General features: G+C 47.1%; 1 protein-coding gene across 1 annotated transcript; it reads right to left on the bottom strand.

Moving 5' to 3' along the window:
* Nucleotides 1-1,813: 1,813 nt before the first annotated feature.
* Nucleotides 1,814-18,759, bottom strand: LOC131311319 (B3 domain-containing transcription factor FUS3-like). The gene is made up of 6 exons (XM_058338722.1): nt 18,383-18,759; nt 3,986-4,075; nt 3,240-3,340; nt 2,495-2,541; nt 2,319-2,395; nt 1,814-2,216 (listed from the first exon to the last, which is right to left on the bottom strand). The coding sequence occupies exons 4-6, from the start codon at nt 2,514-2,516 to the stop codon at nt 1,980-1,982; spliced, it is 336 nt and encodes a 111-aa protein (XP_058194705.1). The 5' UTR covers nt 2,517-2,541; nt 3,240-3,340; nt 3,986-4,075; nt 18,383-18,759; the 3' UTR covers nt 1,814-1,979.
* Nucleotides 18,760-19,099: the final 340 nt, after the last annotated feature.

The following is a 19,099-nucleotide window of genomic DNA, read 5'->3' as shown; positions in this document are numbered from 1 at the left end:
TACTTGTAACACTATCCGAAGGTGTTCCTCGTGCTCCTCCTTACTGGCGGAGTATATCAAGATGTCATCAATGAACACCACTACAAATTTGTCTAGGTAGGGTTGGAAAATCTTGTTCATGAGACACATGAATACTGCCGGAGCGTTGGTTAGTCTGAACGGCATCACCACAAACTCGTAGTGTCCACATCTGGTGCGGAAGGCTGTCTTGGCAATATCCTCCTCCCGAATCCTTAACTGATGGTAACTTGATCGAAGATCAATTTTAGAAAAGCAAGTTGCTCCTCTTAATTGATCAAATAGGTCATCGATCCTAGGCAACGGATATCGGTTCTTGACTGTGACTTGGTTTAACTTCCTATAGTCAATACTCAGTCGAAGTGTTTCTTATTTCTTCTTCACGAACAATGCAGGCGCTCCCCATGGTGATGTATTTGGTCTGATGAATCCTTTGTCCAACAGCTCCTACAATTGGGTCTTGAGCTCCTTCAGTTCTGCAGGGGCCATTCGGTACGATGCCATAGAGATTGGTGCTGTTCCCGATTGGAGTTCTATAGAGAAGTCTATCTCTCTTTGAGGTGGTAAGCCCGGAAACTCTTCAGGGAAAACATCGGCGTACTCGCAAATGATGTGCGATAATCCCAATTCCATCTGGTCGGTTTCTTCCATTTGGAGACTAGGTAGCCATCCAAACAGTTGATTCTGCCACCTTGATTGTTTTGTCATCGAACTTGTCGTCCCTTAAATCGAAAACGAGTTCCTTCAGAGGTATGAGCCGTCACTGTCTTCTGATAGAAGTCTATGACCGCACGGTGAGCTGATAGCCAACCCATTCTAAGGATTACGTCAAAATCCTCTATGTCGATCACCCTGAAGTCGCAGGTCAGACGCAGGTGGGCTATTTCTATCTCGTACCCTCTACACACTAGATTAACAGCTATACTCCCTCCCAATGGTGATGTGACTTTCGTACTCGTACCTAAGGGTTTTGTTTCTAGTGTTAGAGCAGTTATGCAGGCAGAAGATATAAACGAATGTGATGCTCCAGAGTCAAACAAAGCTTGCACGCAGGTACTGTACAATAATAGCTTATCTTGGATCACAGAGGGATCCTGCTCTTGCTCCTCAGTCTGTAGCTCAAAGATGCGCTCTCCAGTGCTCTGTTGCGTTCCCATGGATTGTTTCCCCTTGTTTTGCCACTCTGCTGTTGTGGTGGGCCTCCGAGATTTTGCTTCCCAAATCCGGCCTGTCCAGGTTGTTGAGCTTTCTGGTTTCCAAAGCTCTCATTCCTTTCCCTCTGGGGTTGGGGGCATTCACACTTGTAGTGGCCCATGGCCTGACAGTTGAAGCATTGAACTGTTGCTTTGTTTTGGCAACCCCTCTGCGGTTCACCACGCCCTGGTGTTTAATTGAAATAAACTTAAGTTCAGGTGTCTAAATTTGAGAATCTTGTTAGTACAGATGTTTAATTAAAATAAACTTAAGTTCAGGTGTCTCTGTGACATTTGGTGCAAAGTTCAGGTGCCATTTTGAAATTTTCTCTTATATTTATTGCTTATTTCTAAAGGAAGACCCATTTGGGGGCCGCCCAGGCAGGGGTCGGGCCTGCTCATGAAGTTGACTTCAATATGCACGTGTTTCACGTGAGACTTACCATAAACATTATTAGGATCAAAAGTTAAGGTTCAAAAGAAAAAATTTAAGAGCCTCAAGCTCCACCGGTAGATGCGCTTTTGCCCAGTTGACAACAACCAAAGTACTTTGTCAGTGCCAATACAACAGAAGAGAATCCTCCCAGACATACACAGTTAGATTTATAATTACTTTAAACCATCTTGAGTTGATGAGATTTACATATATAGCTCCCTTTAAGATCCCTAATTATCGACTTTGTTCTAGTTATATACTTACATTATCAGCATTCTGATGACCTTACCGGAGATCACCATCTCTGCTGACAGCTTATGACCACGTCTCAACTACCAGAAGTTACCCAGAGAGAAGGTATTAATTGATCCATAGCTCAGTGATTGTTCGACATTTGAAACATCTGGCACCACCTCAGCGGTGAAATTCATCGGAAAGTTGTACAGGATATTTTCAGGGGGAAAGCAGGTGCCATTCATTGCAGTAAGATCGGCGTAGTAGTTCTTTGACCTATTTAACTCATGCTGAGGACCTGTCACTTGGGAACTAGCCTTTCTAGCCCGGATACCCTTGGAAAAAACGAAAACACAGTGAATTACTCCATTAATGCATCGTAAGGATTTGAAATATATTTCTAGAAGACTTCCAAAATCATGTAAAAAAATGCTTACAAATCTTTCACTTTGACCATCTTTGTAAACCATCATGAAATCCCCAGATTGCAGTCCATGCGCCCTCACAAAGTCACCTGCAACATTTCAATCATATCGATTATTAATTCCTCAAGTCAGTTATAGTGATTTCAAGTTTACGATCTGACGAAAAACAATGAGATACATAGCCTCACCAGTTTTCTCAAGTACGAACATTCAGCTACGGTTGTTTTGCCAATACCTGCACAAAGATGCATGGGACCAAAATTGCATAAATATACCCAAAATCCTGAAGATTGCAATTTTTGACTATATGTAGCATATTAGAATCGAACTAGTGACACGTTTCTGAAGGTATACCCGAGAAACACACCCTTCTAAGACAGGCCAACCTAAAAGATGGACCACCTTAAATGTGGTAGCACAAATCTGCAAGGCTACATGTTCTTTTTGTTGGTCTTCTTAGCAATGTGATTGATTATCTTTATTTTATTTCTTTCCGTACGATGTACTTTAATTTTCATGTAATGTGGGGAGTTTTTAGAAAGGACTTCATTGAGAGAAGCCACCAATGTTTGACTTCATAATAAATGGAACAGTTCACCTATGTCTTTCTGGTATCTCTAATCTTTTTGCTGATCAAAAATCTTTTTTTTTTTTACAATCCACGTACTTTCTAGAGTGGTGCTATTTGCACCGACCATTTCCTACCGACGGCCGCGATTTCCCTATATTTTTTGTCGGTACGTATAGGATTTTCCTACTTTCTATATGTTGGATGCAAAAAAAAGCCAAGTCCAGCCTCACATATCTAGTGTAATTTGGAAGATACATGAGTGTGATCGATAGCCTATCATATTGGTCAGTCGTTGATAGCCTATCAGATTGGTCAGTCGTTGCTCCTGGGACAATAACATAAGATAGCAATGCAACTCAAACCTGTAGCGGAAAACCCAAATTTCACAAGCATCCATGTCATCCATGAACACGAAAAAACCTTCTTTATCAGTCAGAGCCGGGAGATACCTTTCTGCATAACCCTGTAAGAGAACCCATGCATTGACGCATTTGATATTGGATAAAGAAATAGTTCAAAAAGTAACATGCTTGTATGCTCAGTTGCCCACCCAAATCAATTAGAAGTGCTTGTACTTCGTCCAAGTAATTCATTTGTTAGACGTGGTCTTGCAAAAATCAATTTTCGTTTGACTAAAATAGCTTGTCCAAATTCCAAGCCCCAAACTGAACATTCACACTTAAACTAAGTGAAAGAAACTAAATAGCACAAGCAAAAGAAATTGGTAAACATAATTAGAATCTAAGACAAAAAAAATTCAAGTACTTTCCATGGCCAAAGCTGTATAACTCATAAAACTAATAGAATTTGGAAACCCTTTCCACATGCATCAAACTTTATTATTTTTAATTCAACTTAACTCTTTAAACCCAAAATTTGTTCAGACATAGCTGGTAGGATTAGCTCTATGAGGTATAACAATTTTGAAAGCATGCATAGATTCAAAGCTGCTTTTCTCTTTCTTTTCTTTTTTTGTTTTAGTTTTTCTTTTTTTGCATGTGGGAACATCATATTTCCTAGAACTTGACTGTTGGCAGTTAGCCAACAATTATCAATTATTTGACAAGAGCATGAAATCCCCATAAAATTGAGCAGTAAATGTGCAAACCATGGGAATTACAATACGACAAGCTGGTCCTACATCACTACATTTCAGTTCTTTCTCGAAGAGAAACTGCGCAGTAAATGGATTAACTTCCTGCAATACACAATGGTTGAAAGATTACATTCCGTAATCATACAGCTTACTAATAGATAGAAGGTAGATGAAATTCGAATGAAGGGACAGATTCCATAGTGTTTTCAACTCAATCTCACACGAACTATTAAAGATTAAGACTTTTGAGTCCAGTCATGAAGCCTAAATGCACGACTAACAAAATTTGATATGCTAAAAATTCCTTTCCTTTCACATACATAGCAACCAAAAAATATTTATTTAGGCCATACTGCGGCTATGATCCATTCACCCTACATGCTTAGCAACTACAATTAAACATTAGAGGCACATGACCAATTTGCAGCATGTAGTGAAATGGGTAAGATTCACTATCTTACATCAGTTTCCAGATATAAATGCAAGTTTATTTTCTATCTACCAATATAGTGAAACCAAATTATAGTACCTAACTATATATATATATATTACCCCATCATAAACAGTTGAAGTTTAACTATGTTTAGTGGTTTTGATTCATCAGAATTGTTACCATAGGTCCACAACCATTACATCAGGGGAACTTATCAAACCACTAAGCAGCATTGAACCGAACATTTAGAATTAAATCAATTGGCATTTAAAAATGTCGTCTATGTCGGGACGTGGCACCTGATTTATTCTTTCCATTACAAGAAAAAAAAATGTACGCATACGAACAATTAGAAGACGACAAAGCAATCAAATGTCATGTTTCATACTTTCATTATGTGCTTATCTTTTTATAACGTTAAGATTCACGTCAATCATGACTTTGTCGGCCGTTAAGCGCCGACGACAGAATAAATGTCCAACAAATTAGGAAGCAACTAATCATTGTAAGTTCTTTAAATTTGGGAGATTTTAATAGTTGGTGTAAGGGTTCGATTTGACGGGACCTTGACCTGAATTAAGATTCCTCTTCCGCTGTTCTGCTCCCCTTCTTCTGGACCTGCAACAAGTCACTAGGGCTGGAGTAGCCCCGTGACCCTCTGACGATCAAGTCAGATCTCAGGGAAGGATATAGATCTAGGGTTAGGGAAAGATAGCATACCTCTCAAAGATGAGTATCCCTTTGTATTTATAGACCTAGATTTGCTTGGCCTCCAAACTAGTGCGTGAAGGATACGCTCGGGTAACCGCCTCGGATGACATCACAGATGACGCACCGGATAAGGCGGTTACGGAGCACATGGCCAGACCAGGCCTAGATGATCCTATCCGCCACGTATCGCTCTTGGTCACCTTTCTGCTATGTACATTCTTTCAAGAGACTAACGGAATGCTTGCTTCGGTAATAACCCGAAGAGTCAACAGGAGACTTAATACCGAGCGAGTAAACAGAAGGATATACACTGGCCCGCCTGTACAATCCTATAGACCGTGCCGATATGAGGCCTCGGTTAATGGTGGTCTGGTCAGATTACCGAGGCCATGACCGAAGCCTCCACAATAGCCCCTCAAGCCCCTGGAGCCTTGTACCTCTGCTTCAGGGTCTTGACCTCATTATATGAAACATCAGGCCTTGATCCTTTTCTTAAAGAACTACCAGAGAGTACGCTTGCCTCGGTAGATCCCGTTCCACCTGTGCCAGAGACGAGAGCCACGTGTCAGCAGTTGCCGAGGTCTCAGAATAGACAGGCTGTCTCGGCACGTGCTGTGTCAGTTGATTGGTACGAAACGTCGCTTCGGTGACACGCGTCATCACGCCTAAGGTCTGAATATCCGGCGCCTGTCCTCGGTGCAGAGCCCCTGATGCTGGCCGTCCGATGATAACACGCGCATAAACTACTAAACTACTACTACTTAACGAAAGCGGGACACTTACAGTGGTTTGTCGAACCTCCAAGAAAGCCATAATAAGAAATCCCCGGCAACGGCGCCAAAAATGCCTCGTTCTCCAAGATAATATGGAATAATACCCCAAGCGTAGGGTTTAACACGTCGATTGAAGCATAATAAACCGAAAATCCGGGATCGTACCCAAGGGAATAATTATATGGCTTGGTCGGATTTGTAGACGCAAGTAAGGGCTTTTGGCTTTTAGACAGCCAACTTTGTTTTACTTTAAACGGTGGAAATAAAGGGCTAAATTAAAAACGATAGGCTAGGTCTAGGAATTATTAACACCCAAGACTCGAGCTAAATCACACTCTTCACCCAATTACACAATTTAAGATACTTAATTATAGTTCTCAAATCGGAAGATAAAATAATTTGAAAACCAAGCTAGCTCTAGAATTCATTTGGCAAATACCTCAAGCGACAGAGCTCTAAGCATCATGTGTGGTGGGTAGGCGATGCTCCCACCTACACATGATCAAAGAGGTTAACACCTCGGTAATTTGTCAAACAAACCCGAACCCCACATCAATTTTCAAGTCAAAGTTTAAAGCTTTATTGGGTGCAAAATGCAATTTTTGCCAGAGCCATGAGATGCTAATCATCCCATGACCTAACCCTTGAAACTACTCGCACATATCTAGAGAGATAGGAGCAAGCAAAAATCTACTTAACATAATGAAATAACAAGACTTGAACTAAACTAGTAATTAAGATAGATCGGGAGAAAATAAACAACTTTAATTAAGGCAACAATAACAAAAATTAACAACTAAGGGCAGAAATTGAAATATTTAAAACTGGAAATGAAGAACACTCAAGAACAATTTGAAATGCAAAGAAATCTAATCTAGATCTAGAAAATTGTACTATTGAATCTATGCTACTTGTTTGTACAAAATGATGTAATAAGCTTTTATACTCCGGGGATCCGTGCTTGGAATATTCCCAAGATGCTCCAAAAATTCGCCCCTAAGGCCCTCGGTATCGATCGCGAAGCCCTTAAGTTGCTGTGCTAATGACCTCAATATCAATAGATGCCAAAAAGTAGTATCAATACCGAAGTGGTTAAGGAGTTACCACTATGCTACTCGGTATTGATAGACTGAATCACTTGGTATCAATACCGAGGCTATTAGGGGCTGCTGCATGATGATCTCGGTATTGATAGGAGAAATCTCAAGGTATCAATACCAAAGCTATTAGTGTCCAGCACTTGCTTCTTTGATCTTTGGCTTGCTTCTTTGAGCCGACGGGTCCTTAAATGCTTGGGCTTTGATTCCGATGACTTCGAACTTGGTCACTTTTGAACCTCCATTGTCTTAACGTGCTTTGGCTTTAAAGACCCTTGCTTAGAACGATTTCCTACAAAACAGAACCAGAATACCCTACGAGCAAAAAGCAAATTAAAACCCACCAAATTAACGAAAAGAAATAACTAAAACTAGACAACTAGCGCACCCTTAATGTTATTGTCGGGTGCTTATCACGCGTCAAAGATCTGACGGCTCGGTGCACAACGCTTCGTTTCCCGCGCAGCCTTCCACCTCTCCCATTATAAATAGGGAAGACAGAGGTGAGACGATTACTTTTCCTCCGCTGCTGAAAATGAACCGCCGCCGCCGACTGTTTCCAGCTTTCAATCGAGATTTTAAGCGTTTTGGAAGCAGATCTCGACACTAAACCAAGGTATGACGATCTTCAGTTGCTGGTTTTCATGTTTTGATCATTTTCTTCAAGTTTTCTTCCCTTTGATCCACATTCCTTACGCATTGTGGTTGTACCACCGTTCGCCGCTGTTCGTCCTACGGCGGCGCTGGGCGTCTCCAGTGCTTTGTTCTTAGTTTCCCCGAGGTCTAAATTCAACCCGAGGGCCATATTCTTCCCGAGGCCAATCTTCAACTCGAGATCATAGAGACAACCACTGGCCTCGGAGACCTTTCTCGGGGAAAGGTCCCCAGAAATATACCGAGGAGCGATGACCATTTCGTCCTTATTTGCTAGGTCATGTTGCTTTTCCCTGGGCATATAGCTAACGGACTTTTGCACATATCTTTTTTTGCTAGGAAGGGGCGAATGGTTGTTGAAGTCTCCTCGGACAGTACCAGTAGCTCCTCTTCTGCCGACCTTGAGGAAATCTTTGAGGAGTGTCGTGCCCAGGCTGTTTACCGAATCCCATTGGACGTCATTGAGCCTTCGGACCCCTCTTAGAGCTTCACGCCCCGTCACAGCCTTCGCTCCTTGGGAGATGGAAATCCCTAGTACTTCGGGCCACGGACCGGGCCCATTCGCCGATGCCCCCGAGGAGGTTCGGCGACGAAAGAGGCCGATGAGGCCGTGTCCCTATTTGAACCAATACTTTAATGGGACCCCAGCTGCCTACGCCGAGTTCAGAAGGGTTTACAGCATCCCTCCGGACGTAGAGGTCCGGCTGCTTCCTGACAACAACCCCAAGACCCTTCCTCACCGACCAGGGGAGTTGATCTTTCCCTTGATGGCAATCACTGAGAGAGGGGTTAGATTCCCCCTTTATCAATTTATCCGACAAGTTCTCCGAACCCTCTCTCTTACCTCCTCCCAGCTCACGGTAAACTCCTACCGCATCATCACAAGCGTTATTGAGCTGAGGAGGCAGTTCAACCTGACCTTTGCGGTCGAGGAACTCTTTGGCGTATATCTCGTGGAAGTCAACCGAGAGAGCAACCGACATTAGCTCTCGTGCAGGACGGGATATGACACGTTCCTTGTCAACCGTCTCCCCGACTCCGAGGAGTGGGCGAACATTTACGTCTCAGTGACCGGAAATTATATGTTCGGGCCCGGGGAGAATGCAGATACCACTACTAGGGTGCAATTTGGGATCGGGGCTCCTGGTTGGTAGAAATTACTCTTCGGTAGATACTTTGTATGTTTTTGTTATGCCCTGCGTACTTATACTGACCCCTTGTTTTGGTTTTGCCTTGCAACCGAGGGAATCGTTCAAGAGCTTTGGGAGAGAGCTGACCGGGCCCGGATTACAGCGGCCTACGCCATTCCCATCACTAGTCGGTACGCTCCAGAACTGCTCGGGTACGTCCCCACTTATACGAGCTTTTTAAAGAAGAAGCCGAGGCAGCAAGGGGTCCCGAGGGCAGGCCGAGGACGAGGCAGAGGGAGAGGACGAGGACGAGGGGAGAGGGGAAGAGGAGAGGGCGCGACCGAGACCAAGGAGAGTAACTTCAGACCTCGGGGCATCCTTCGCGAGGAGATCGACCGAGATACTCCAGAGAGAACCGGACTGAGCGAGGAGATGGCGAGCCCCGGAACTCGCGAGGTGCTGAATCTTAAGCGCCGGAGGCCAGCTGGTCAAGGCAGGGGAACAGTCCCCGGTATGCCTGGCGTCGGGACTTCGAGGGCGACTCCTGTTTCACCACAGGAGCCCCCGGAGAAGAGGACTCGGCGTGAGGAGGGAGACGGAGAAGGGGGAGATCAGGAGCTGATCTTGATCGAGGAGGAGCAGGGAGAGCCTGGAGGGGGGATCGGTGGAGCGGAGGAAGGCTCCTGGGTCAATCCGAGGGAACTCCCATGAGCTCCGGAGTTCCGCCACTTCGCCGGTCGCCAGATCCACCATGCCGACAGTATCAAGAACCTCGGCGTGGCCTTCGGGATGCTCCGAGGGAGCATTCTTCCGAGGGATGCCCGGGCTGTCACGGGTTTGACCGAGGACGTCATGGCCGAGATAGCTCCAGCTTTTTTCACTGTAAGTTACTGGTTTGTGTCCCGCTTTTTTCAATCTAAATGTTCGCACTTGGTGAATCTTTTTTGCTCTTTGTTTGCAGGCGGGTGCTCGGGCATTGGCTGTCAATGACCGGTACAAGGCGCAGGAAGAAGCGACCGAGAAGCTGAATCAGGAGTTAGCCCGGAAGGAGGAAGACCTCAAGCTGGCTCAGGAGACTTGCGAGCTCTACCTGGCAGACTTTCAAAGGTGTGACAGGGAGAGGGTGGAGGCAGATGGCAGGGCCGCCAAGGCCGAGGAGGATGCCAACACCCTGCAAGTCACCCGGGCCACAGAGGTTGACTTCGCGAGGAAGAGAGGCTACGATAAAGGTTGGGACGCAGCCGGAGTGGAATATAAAAAGCAGGTTCGGGAGATCGAGGCCGAGCTGCATCGGGACCGTTTCTTGGACGGCCTTCGGTATGGCCATGAAGCCTTGGTAAGGAGGCTCAACCTCCCTGAAGACTCCGATCTCCGAACACTTCCCGAGGCAGCTCCCGAAGAGCTTGTCCTTCCAGAAGAAGAGGAAGAGGTGGTGGAGCCTGTGTCCGAGAACCAGAACCTCGTGAACCAAGCCGATCCAAATGCCCCTGCGCCCGAGGACCAGCTCGACCCCCAAGCTCGTGCTTAGGATAATGTCTTCCTTTTATTTTTGAGATTTCATGTCTTTAGATTCTGTAACTTTGAGTGGACGGCTCCGGACATTTGGAGTTTGCCGTTCCAGGGCTTTTAAATATTTAACACCGAAGCAGTAACTTTTTATTTATGGTTTGTTGCTGAAACCCATAATGCTTTGTGAATGAATGCTTTCTTTTCCTGAATGTTATCTTTGAGATGCTTGTATGATTGGTTTGCTCCTTGGGTTATGATGCCCCTGCTTCGGTGAGACTTGAAAAGTTTGTAGAAACAAGTTTAACCGAAGCGTTAACCGAAGAGTTTTGCCAAGCATAAAAAGATGTTTAATCAAGAAAAAGTGACTTGATCCGAAGCCCCTGCTTTTAGGAGGGTCGGTAGGGACCGAAGCGGAAACAATTATTCAATGAATTTTGGGTTTGCACGCCCGTTTGTTTAATGGAAATAAGTCTAGCGAGTAAACACGAGATGGTATTACTGCTTAGGGATGTAGGCCGGAGTCACGAAGGGATATGGCTTCTGCCATATGTTCGGGACGCAGCGAGTCCGAGTAGTGGGAAACTTTTGGTGGGTCGGTATAAGGGGCTCGGGAGGAGACCGAGTATCCTTAAAGCGAGTGACCAGAATTCCAGACGACCGAAGAGGCCTGGGCGACTTGGTGGGAATTTTGTCCGAGGGTATCACCTATGGGAGAACAATATCCCTGAAGTCGGTATAAAACGGTCTGGGCAAGAACGGACCGAGTGTAAGTAATTTAAACAGCAAAGGGTACGAATAGTGCCAAAGAGAATTCTCATTCAAACTTGGAGTGATGTCAATACATAAGCAAGTTGCCTTCGAAACTTTAAAGGAAAATGCAACATAATAGAGATTAATTGGGCTTCGGTAATCGAGTACTATCCGTAGAACTTCTTCAGGTTGTTTGCATTCCATGACTTAGCGATGGGGGAACCATCCAGCTTCTCCAATTTGTAGTTTCCTGAGCCGAGGTGCTTGAGAACTCGGTAGGGGCCCTCCCAGTTGGGCATTAGCTTTCGCTTTTTGGACTCCTCCACCACTTTTTTCCAAACGAGATCGTCGGGCTTGAACGACCTGAGGCGCACGCTTCGATTGTAGCCTTTTGCAACCTCCTGTTGGTATGATGCGAGCTTGATCTTTGCATTGTCACGTTCCTCTTCGGCTAAGTCGAGGTCCGAAGCAATGCTGCTGTTGTTGACCGACTCATCAAAGTTTTTTGTACGCATAATGGGGAGTCTGACTTGGAGAGAGATGACCGCCTCCATTCCGAATGCTAAGGAGAAAGGAGTGCGACCAGTGGATCGCCGAGGGGTGGTACGGTAGCCCCAAGGTACCCTGGGTAGCTCTTCGGCCCACTTTCCCCGTCGTGACTCGAGTCATCGCTTAAGTCCAGATGAAATTGCCTTATTTGCAGCCTCGGCCTGTCCGTTGCCCTGGGGGTAAGTCGGAGTGGATGTGTCCCATTTGATGCCGTACTCATCTAATAGGGCTCGGTACTTCTGTCCAATAAACTGCATTCCATTGTCTGTAATAATGGCGAAAGGGACACCGAAGCGTGAAATGATGTTCGCCAAAGGAAACGAATGACGTCTGTTTCTCTAATAGTTACCAAAGGTTCGGCCTCGACCCACTTTGAGAAATAGTCTGTGGCGGTTAGGAGGAACTTAAATCCTCCTGGGGCAACGGGGAGCTTACCGACGATATCCATGCCCCATTAGGAAAAAGGCCAAGGGCTTGTGAGGGGACTAAGATCTCGAGCTGGCTGGTGGATGATAGGGGCGAATATTTGACATTTCTTGCAGCGTTTGACGAACTCTTCAGAATCCTTCTTCATTGTCGGCCACCAATATCCTTGGGAAACGGCTCGGTGAGCGAGGGACCGACCGCCGGAATGGCAACCGCTGTCGCCGGAGTGTAGCTCTTCAATGATGCCCTATACTTGGTGTGGGTGTGCAACCAGTAGATATGGACCGGTAAATGATCTTCGGTAGAGCTTCCCGTTTGGATTGAGCCAGAAGAGAGCGGCCTTGTTTCGGAGTCGGCGAGCCTCCTTTTTGTCAGTGGGAAGGGAATCGTCTCGCAGGTAAAGGACAATTTCGTCCATCCAGCTCGGGTCAAGCTCTATGTTGAGTACCTCCTTATCTAGTACTTCAAGCTCGAAACTGGGCTTATCAATGGAATTGAAGGAGATGGAACGGTGTCCTGTAGACGAGCAAGCCGAAGCGAGTCCTGCAAGGGCGTCGGCGTGGGCATTTTGTTCCCTGGAGATATGCTCGACTCTGATTGCGTTGAAGCGTTTAATGAGCTGGACTGCGGTGCTGAGGTAGGTACGCATGCGGTCATCCCGAGCTTCATATTCCTCGGAGAGTTGGTTAACCACCAATTGGGAGTCGCTGTAAACCACGAGTTCTTCGATGCCAATGGCTTCGCCAGTCTTGAGTCCCGAGATTAGTGCTTCATATTCGGCCTCGTTGTTAGAGGCTGGGAAGTTGATGGATAGTGAGCTTTCGTGCAGGACACCAGAGGGCGAGAGGAGAACAATTCCCGCACCTGCGCCTCGGCTGTTGGAGGCGCCATCGACGTACATTTTCCAAACATCGCCGTGAAAAAGCTGCCAGGCTGTGCTAGGGTTGGCCTGGAGTACTGCCTCGGTGCTCGGGGTGGGTGCTGAAACGGGTGTGTTGGGCAGCGTAAGCTCGGCGACGAAGTCGGCGAGCACCTGGGCTTTTATTGCTGTCCGAGGCTAAAAATGGATTTCAAAATTGGCAAGCTCAACGACCCATTGTGAGATTCGGTTGGAGAGGTCGGCCTTCCAAAGGAGAGACTTGAGAGGGTATTCGGTAAGGACGATGATACGGTGTGACTGAAAGTAGGGAGCGAGCTTCCTGGAAGCTGAGACGAGGGTGAGGACGAGCTTCTCTAATGATAGATAACGCGTCTCGGCAGGAGTCATTATTTTGCTGGAGTAATAGATTGGCTGGTGCTCCCGGCCCTCCTGGTAGACGAGCATCGAGCTTACAGCGTGCGGAGAGACGGCTAGGTAGAGGAACAAGTCCTCCTGGTTCTGAGGGGGTGACGAGGAGTGGAGCCTTGGAAAGATACTCCTTTAGTCGTTGGAGGGCTTGATCACAGTCTTCTGTCCAATTGAAGCTCCGTCGGCTGTCAAACGCTGAACGTCGCGCTTGTTGTGAGGAGCCGAGAGTTGATCAATGGCGAGAATCTGGGAAGGATCGGCCTCAATACCGCGTCGGGAAACGAGGTGGCCAAGGAATTTTCCGGAGCTGACACCGAAGACACATTTCTCGGCATTGAGGCGGAGTTTGTGTTTCTTGAGTATGTTGAAGACTTCGGCGAGGTGAGTTAGATGATTACTGGCACGCAAGCTTTTGACCACCATGTCGTCGATGTAAGCCAGCATAGTGTCACCTAGTAACCGCTCGAACATCTTGGTTATCATTTGCTGAAAAGTGGCCCCGGCATTCTTTAAATCGGCATAACAAGGTACCCGAAGATGCCGTGGGGGGTGATGAAGGCCGTGTTTTCGACATCGCCTTCGCTCATGGCAATCTGGTGATAGCCCCGGTAGGCATCCAAGAAGCTGAGTCGCTCGTGCCCGGAGGTGGCGTCGACGAGTTGGTCAATACGAGGAAGGGGAAAGAAGTCTTTTGGGCAGGCGTCGTTGAGGTTTGAGTAATCGACGCAGACCTGCCATTTGCCATTCTTTTTCTTGACAACGACAGTGTTGGCCAGCCACTTGGGGTACTGGATTTCTGTAATTGCCCCTGCGTTCAGGAGCCGGTTAACTTCTTCGATAACGGCCTCGGAATGAAAAGGAGACGACCGTCGTGCCTTTTGCAAGACCAGGCGTTTGGCTCAGTCGATGTTGAGTTCGTGGCAAATGAAGGAGGGATCGACCCCGGGCATCTCATATGGGGTCCAAGCAAAAACTTCGATGTTCCGGTTGAGAAAAGCTACCGTTTCATTTCGATCAGTATCACTAAGTGAGGAACTGACAAGGAAGAAGCAAGAACCGTCTTTGGTTATTGGGATGGTGGCCACGTCTTCTATGGTTTTGTCATCGAGAAGTTTACCGACGTCCTCCAAAACTAGGGCATCGGGGACTTCAATGAGATTAACCCAAGAGGTCTGTTTGTTACTTCGAACGACGTTGATGTAGCATTTCTTGGCCGCAGCTTGATCTCCGTACAAGTCTTCCTGGTGCCCGTGAGTGCCAATGAAATGGACCACTTAGTGATAGGTGGAGGCAATCGCTTTAAGCCTATGCAACCAGGTGCGTCCGACAATTGCGTTGTAAGGGCCAGGGACGTCAACTACCACAAATTTCATTTCAAGAGTCACCGAGCCAGCGCGGACAGGAAGAGTGATCATACCGATGGGCCAGACAAGAGCTCCATTGAAGCCGATAAGAGGGACGGAGGTCAGTGTCGGGAATCTTCAGATCCTTGAACAGAGAGTAGTACATGACTACTGCCGAGCTGCCCTGGTCTACGAGGACGCGACGGACATTGAAAGTTTCGATGCGTAGCGGGACCACGAGGGCGTCGTTGTGGAGAAGCTGGATGCGATCGAGATCTTTCTCGGTAAATGTTATCGTCCATTTGGAACCGTCATCGGTTCTGGGGCGTTTTGGTTCGAGACCGACTAACATGACCTGCTTGGAGGAGGAGGCTTCATTCAACTCAGCTCGGATGATGTGAGCGGCATCAGGGTTTAGGGGACCGTGTATGACGCGGATCGTCTGGACTTCTTCCTCGGTGTTTGTTTCGGTCCGCTGTGCCCGAGCCGTCGTCTTCTCGTGATCGATGAAGTTGCCGAGGTGGCCTCCCGTGACAAGCTGCTCCAAGTAGGTCTTGAAGGGCTTGCATGCTGTGGTGAAGTGACCTTGTTCGTTGTGGTAACTGCATCGGACGATGGGATTCTTGATTTTCCCATTTTTGGTTCCTAGCTTTTGATTTGGGAAGGAGAAAAAGGGCTGGTCCTTCACTTGATCGATGATCAGGTAGATGGGAATGGTGAAGACGGTTTTCTCGGCGTTGAAATCGCTTGGCTTCGGTCCCCTCCTCGGCGACTGCTTGATGGTGTTGACCTGTTTCTTTGGTGTTGGGACAGGTGCGGGAGCCGGTGTGGATGCCGAGGTATTTAATGTCTTCGAACTCGTAGGCTTCCCGATGCCTCTCTCTGCCTTGGATTCGATGAGCTGACACCAGCCCTCAATTCGAGTCATAAGGTCCTTCATTGAGTTTGGCTTATGGCGAGCGAGGTCGTCGTAGACTTGCTCGTCCTGGGAGGTGAGGCCGAGCTTGAATCCTCGGGCAAAGATGACGCCATCGCAACCCTCTATCTCATTGAATAGTTCTCAGTAACGGCCGGCATACTGCCGAAGTGTTTCGTCGTTCCTCTTGCGGAGGGCTAAGAGAGAGTCGATCTCCTTCTCGTGCTTGTTGCTTGTTACGAATCGGGCCATGAAGGCATCGCAGAGGGAATCGAACGAAGAGATTGACCGAGCCGGGAGTTGATTGAACCAGGTGAGGCCAAGGTTGCCGAGGCTTGTAGGAAACACTTTGCATAAGAAGGCATCGTCCGACGGTTCGTTCCAAAGAAACAGAGACATGACAGTTTTATACTGAACCAGATGAGTGTACACCTCGGTCTTGCCGTCGTATTTGGCAAACTTGGGTTAGGTGAATCCCTTGGGGGGGGTAACCGAGTCGATCTCTCTCGTAAAGAGGGAGGCGTGAGTCGTGTAAGCCGTGCGTCGCGATGAGGTCGGATCGAACGGTCGAGACCGTCTGGACGCTCGGTCGCTGTACGCTTCTTGGGGACAAGTTTGTCCAATCATTCATATTCCTTTTTCTTTGGATCAATACTAACCGATTTCCTGGGAAAGCGCTCTTGGTGGTGATGGCGGTAGCTATCCCGAGCGGAAGGCTCGAGGCGCTCGATGATCGGGCTCCTACTGTGTGCGCCGCCGGGGTGCGAGACGATGGGACTTCTGGCTCCGGGGCCCTTCAGGCGCTCGCGGTATCCTCTGGTCTGGATCTCTACAAGGTCGTCATCTCCCCTGGCTGCCCTTGTGAGGCTAGGGGTAGATTCCCGGCCTGTCCTGCCCACTAGGACCGAGTGGGTGGAGGAGGCAGAGACGCTCCCACCACCGAGCCTCTCAAAGGCCGATGGTCTCCTTCGAAGTTGCACAGGGGAACGGGAACGGTTCCTGTGCGATGTGTCTTTTGGGGCTCGAGTGTCCGCCGCTCTTGGTGACTCGAGACGATCCTTGACTGAGCGGCGGGGTCTGTGCTCTAGCAGGTGACCGACTTCGTGACTGCGAGGGGAGGTGTGATGGTCCTTCATTCCGTCACGACTCCTAGAGGAATGAGACAGGGAGATTTGGAGGAGGTGTTTGATCTCCGCCAACTCATCCCGGACGTGTCTGTCGCGCTCCATCACCGTCGTGAGATCGTCGATTTTTCGCTCAAGATGGCGGATGTAGGAGTGGAGCTCGGAAGATGGGCCTGCGTCTGGAACTGACGCTCCGGCGCCAATTCCGACGGATACATGGGTCTTTCCCAGGGCGGCCGCTCCGCCGGAAGCCAGACTGTGATCCACGAGGGAACCGAGCCCATGGGCGGTACCACCGTGATGGGCGTCGTCGATCTCGACCATGTTCGATTCAGGAACGCTGAATGGGGCAGAAAAAAGGGAAGGGGTGAAAACTGAAAGGGTGGCTAGGTCCCCAGCAGAGTCGCCAATTGTAAGGGTTCGATTTGACGGGACCTTGACCTGAATTAAGATTCCTCTTCCGCTGTTCTGCTCCCCTTCTTCTGGACCTGCAACAAGTCACTAGGGCTGGAGTAGCCCCGTGACCCTCCGACGATCAAGTCAGATCTCAGGGAAGGATATAGATCTAGGGTTAGGGAAAGATGGCATACCTCTTAAAGATGAGTATCCCTTTGTATTTATAGACCTAGGTTTGCTTGGCCTCCAAGCTAGTGCGTGAAGGATACGCTCGGGTAACCACCTCGGATGACATCACAGATGACGCACCGGATAAGGCGGTTACGGAGCACATGGCCAGACCTGGCCTAGATGATCCTATCCGCCACGTATCGCTCTTGGTCACCTTTCTGCTATGTACATTCTTTCAAGAGACTAACGGAATGCTTGCTTCGGTAATAACCCGAAGAGTCAACAGGAGACTTAACACCAAGCGAGTAAACAGAAGGATATACACTGGCCCGCCTGTACAATCCTATAGACCGTGCCGATATGAGGCCTTGGTTAATGGTGGTCTGGTCAGATTACCGAGGCCATGACCGAAGCCTCCACAGTTGGGATTGTTCCAAAAAAAACTTCTGCATGGGTTGTCCATTTATATTCAATTCATGTCAAGATGTGCTAGGATTTCAAGGTTAGGGACATTTTCAGTTTCTGAAACAACAAATTCATCTTACTTACATAGATGAAATTTTCAGGAGAATAATAGATAGAACGATGAAACAAGACAACATTTTAAGACAATAGGTTATCTAAATTAGATATAGCACACCATCCTTCATTTCGTTTGAATCCAACAACTCTTACAAATACTATGTTGATTTTCAACACCTTAACTTCTGACTTTTGGAGGAAAAGTGAAAAAATTAGTAAAAAAAGTGCGAAATATACAGAAGAGAGATTTGTCACAAAAATAGTAGTTCATAGCATCTACACACCAAATGGTTTAACCCAACATGCATAGAATCGGAAGACTGAAACAAGTAATTCCAAAAGCAAATAAAGAAACAAAAGAAATGAAATGAGTCGTCAAATCATATGGTCAATTGAGACGGAATTGCCTGAAGGCCCAATCAAACATACTGTAACAACTACTACTACTTTACGCACGTAGGAAATAAACATTTGCCTTAGAAAATTACTCTTTAATCACAACTCCACATATAGTAACAATCAAAGTCAAACACTTGGGAATCGGGTCGGTTGTATATGCAGAAATTATGAAGCAAGAAATTAGAATAGATAATGAAAAGAGGAAGAAGAAAGGTTACGGTTGTAGGAAGAGGCAGAGGGTGGATGGGTTTGGGTACGAAGTGACGTTGCATGACCGAAGCAGAGTAGCCAAAACCCTCGGCGGTGGCAAGTCTCCTCCTCGCCCTTAACTCGCTGAGTCACCTCAGTGCACCAACTCGATTACTTCCATTCTCCTGGTGGAAAACAATCCCCTGATCACCCCTCATTGGCGGCCCCATGCCTTGAATTGGTAAACCAACGTCGGCCATGTCCCCGCTTTCCACCTCCATAGCCTTTCCCTTGATATCTTCCATTGTTGAAGAAGGAGGAGGAAAAGTTCTCTCTCTAGTGTATCTCTCTAAAAGAATTTGTCGGAGGTTGAAGTTGTGATATGCGAGCGAAAGTATATATGTACATATATATATATATATATATATATAGAGAGAGAGAGAGAGAGAGAGAGAGAGAGAGAGAGAAAGAGATGAAGGGATGGGGATATATTGGTTTTTGTTTGGTTGTAGGAATAAAAGTAAGCGTGGAGTGAGTAGCATTGTGTGTTGGGTAACGCTCGGCAATGGGCAGAGATTCGGATAAATGTTTTGGAGACAACAAGTTGGTGTGTGTGCGTTAGTTCGATCTAGTTTTGAAAAAATGTGGTGTGAATCATTCTGAAGGGAACCACACTTGTGCTCATTACCGTTTGACTTGATTCTTAGGGGTTACCTGGCCTCGGGCCAAAGAATCGTGAACCCAAG

The sequence above is a fragment of the Rhododendron vialii genome, chromosome 12a, assembly GCF_030253575.1.
Source record: "Rhododendron vialii isolate Sample 1 chromosome 12a, ASM3025357v1".
Classification (NCBI taxonomy): domain Eukaryota; kingdom Viridiplantae; phylum Streptophyta; class Magnoliopsida; order Ericales; family Ericaceae; genus Rhododendron; species Rhododendron vialii.
Note: the sequence above shows the minus strand (reverse complement) of the source record. Positions and strands in the feature narration are given on the sequence as shown.

Excerpts from the sequence above, each read along its gene's own strand:
- LOC131311319 (XM_058338722.1), bottom strand. The coding sequence starts at position 2,516 with ATGTTCGTACTTGAGAAAACTG. Across the intron at positions 2,396-2,494 it reads GTTCGTACTTGAGAAAACTG|GTGACTTTGTGAGGGCGCAT; the intron begins GTGAGGCTATGT and ends GAAATGTTGCAG. Across the intron at positions 2,217-2,318 it reads ATGGTCAAAGTGAAAGATTT|GGTATCCGGGCTAGAAAGGC; the intron begins GTAAGCATTTTT and ends GTTTTTTCCAAG.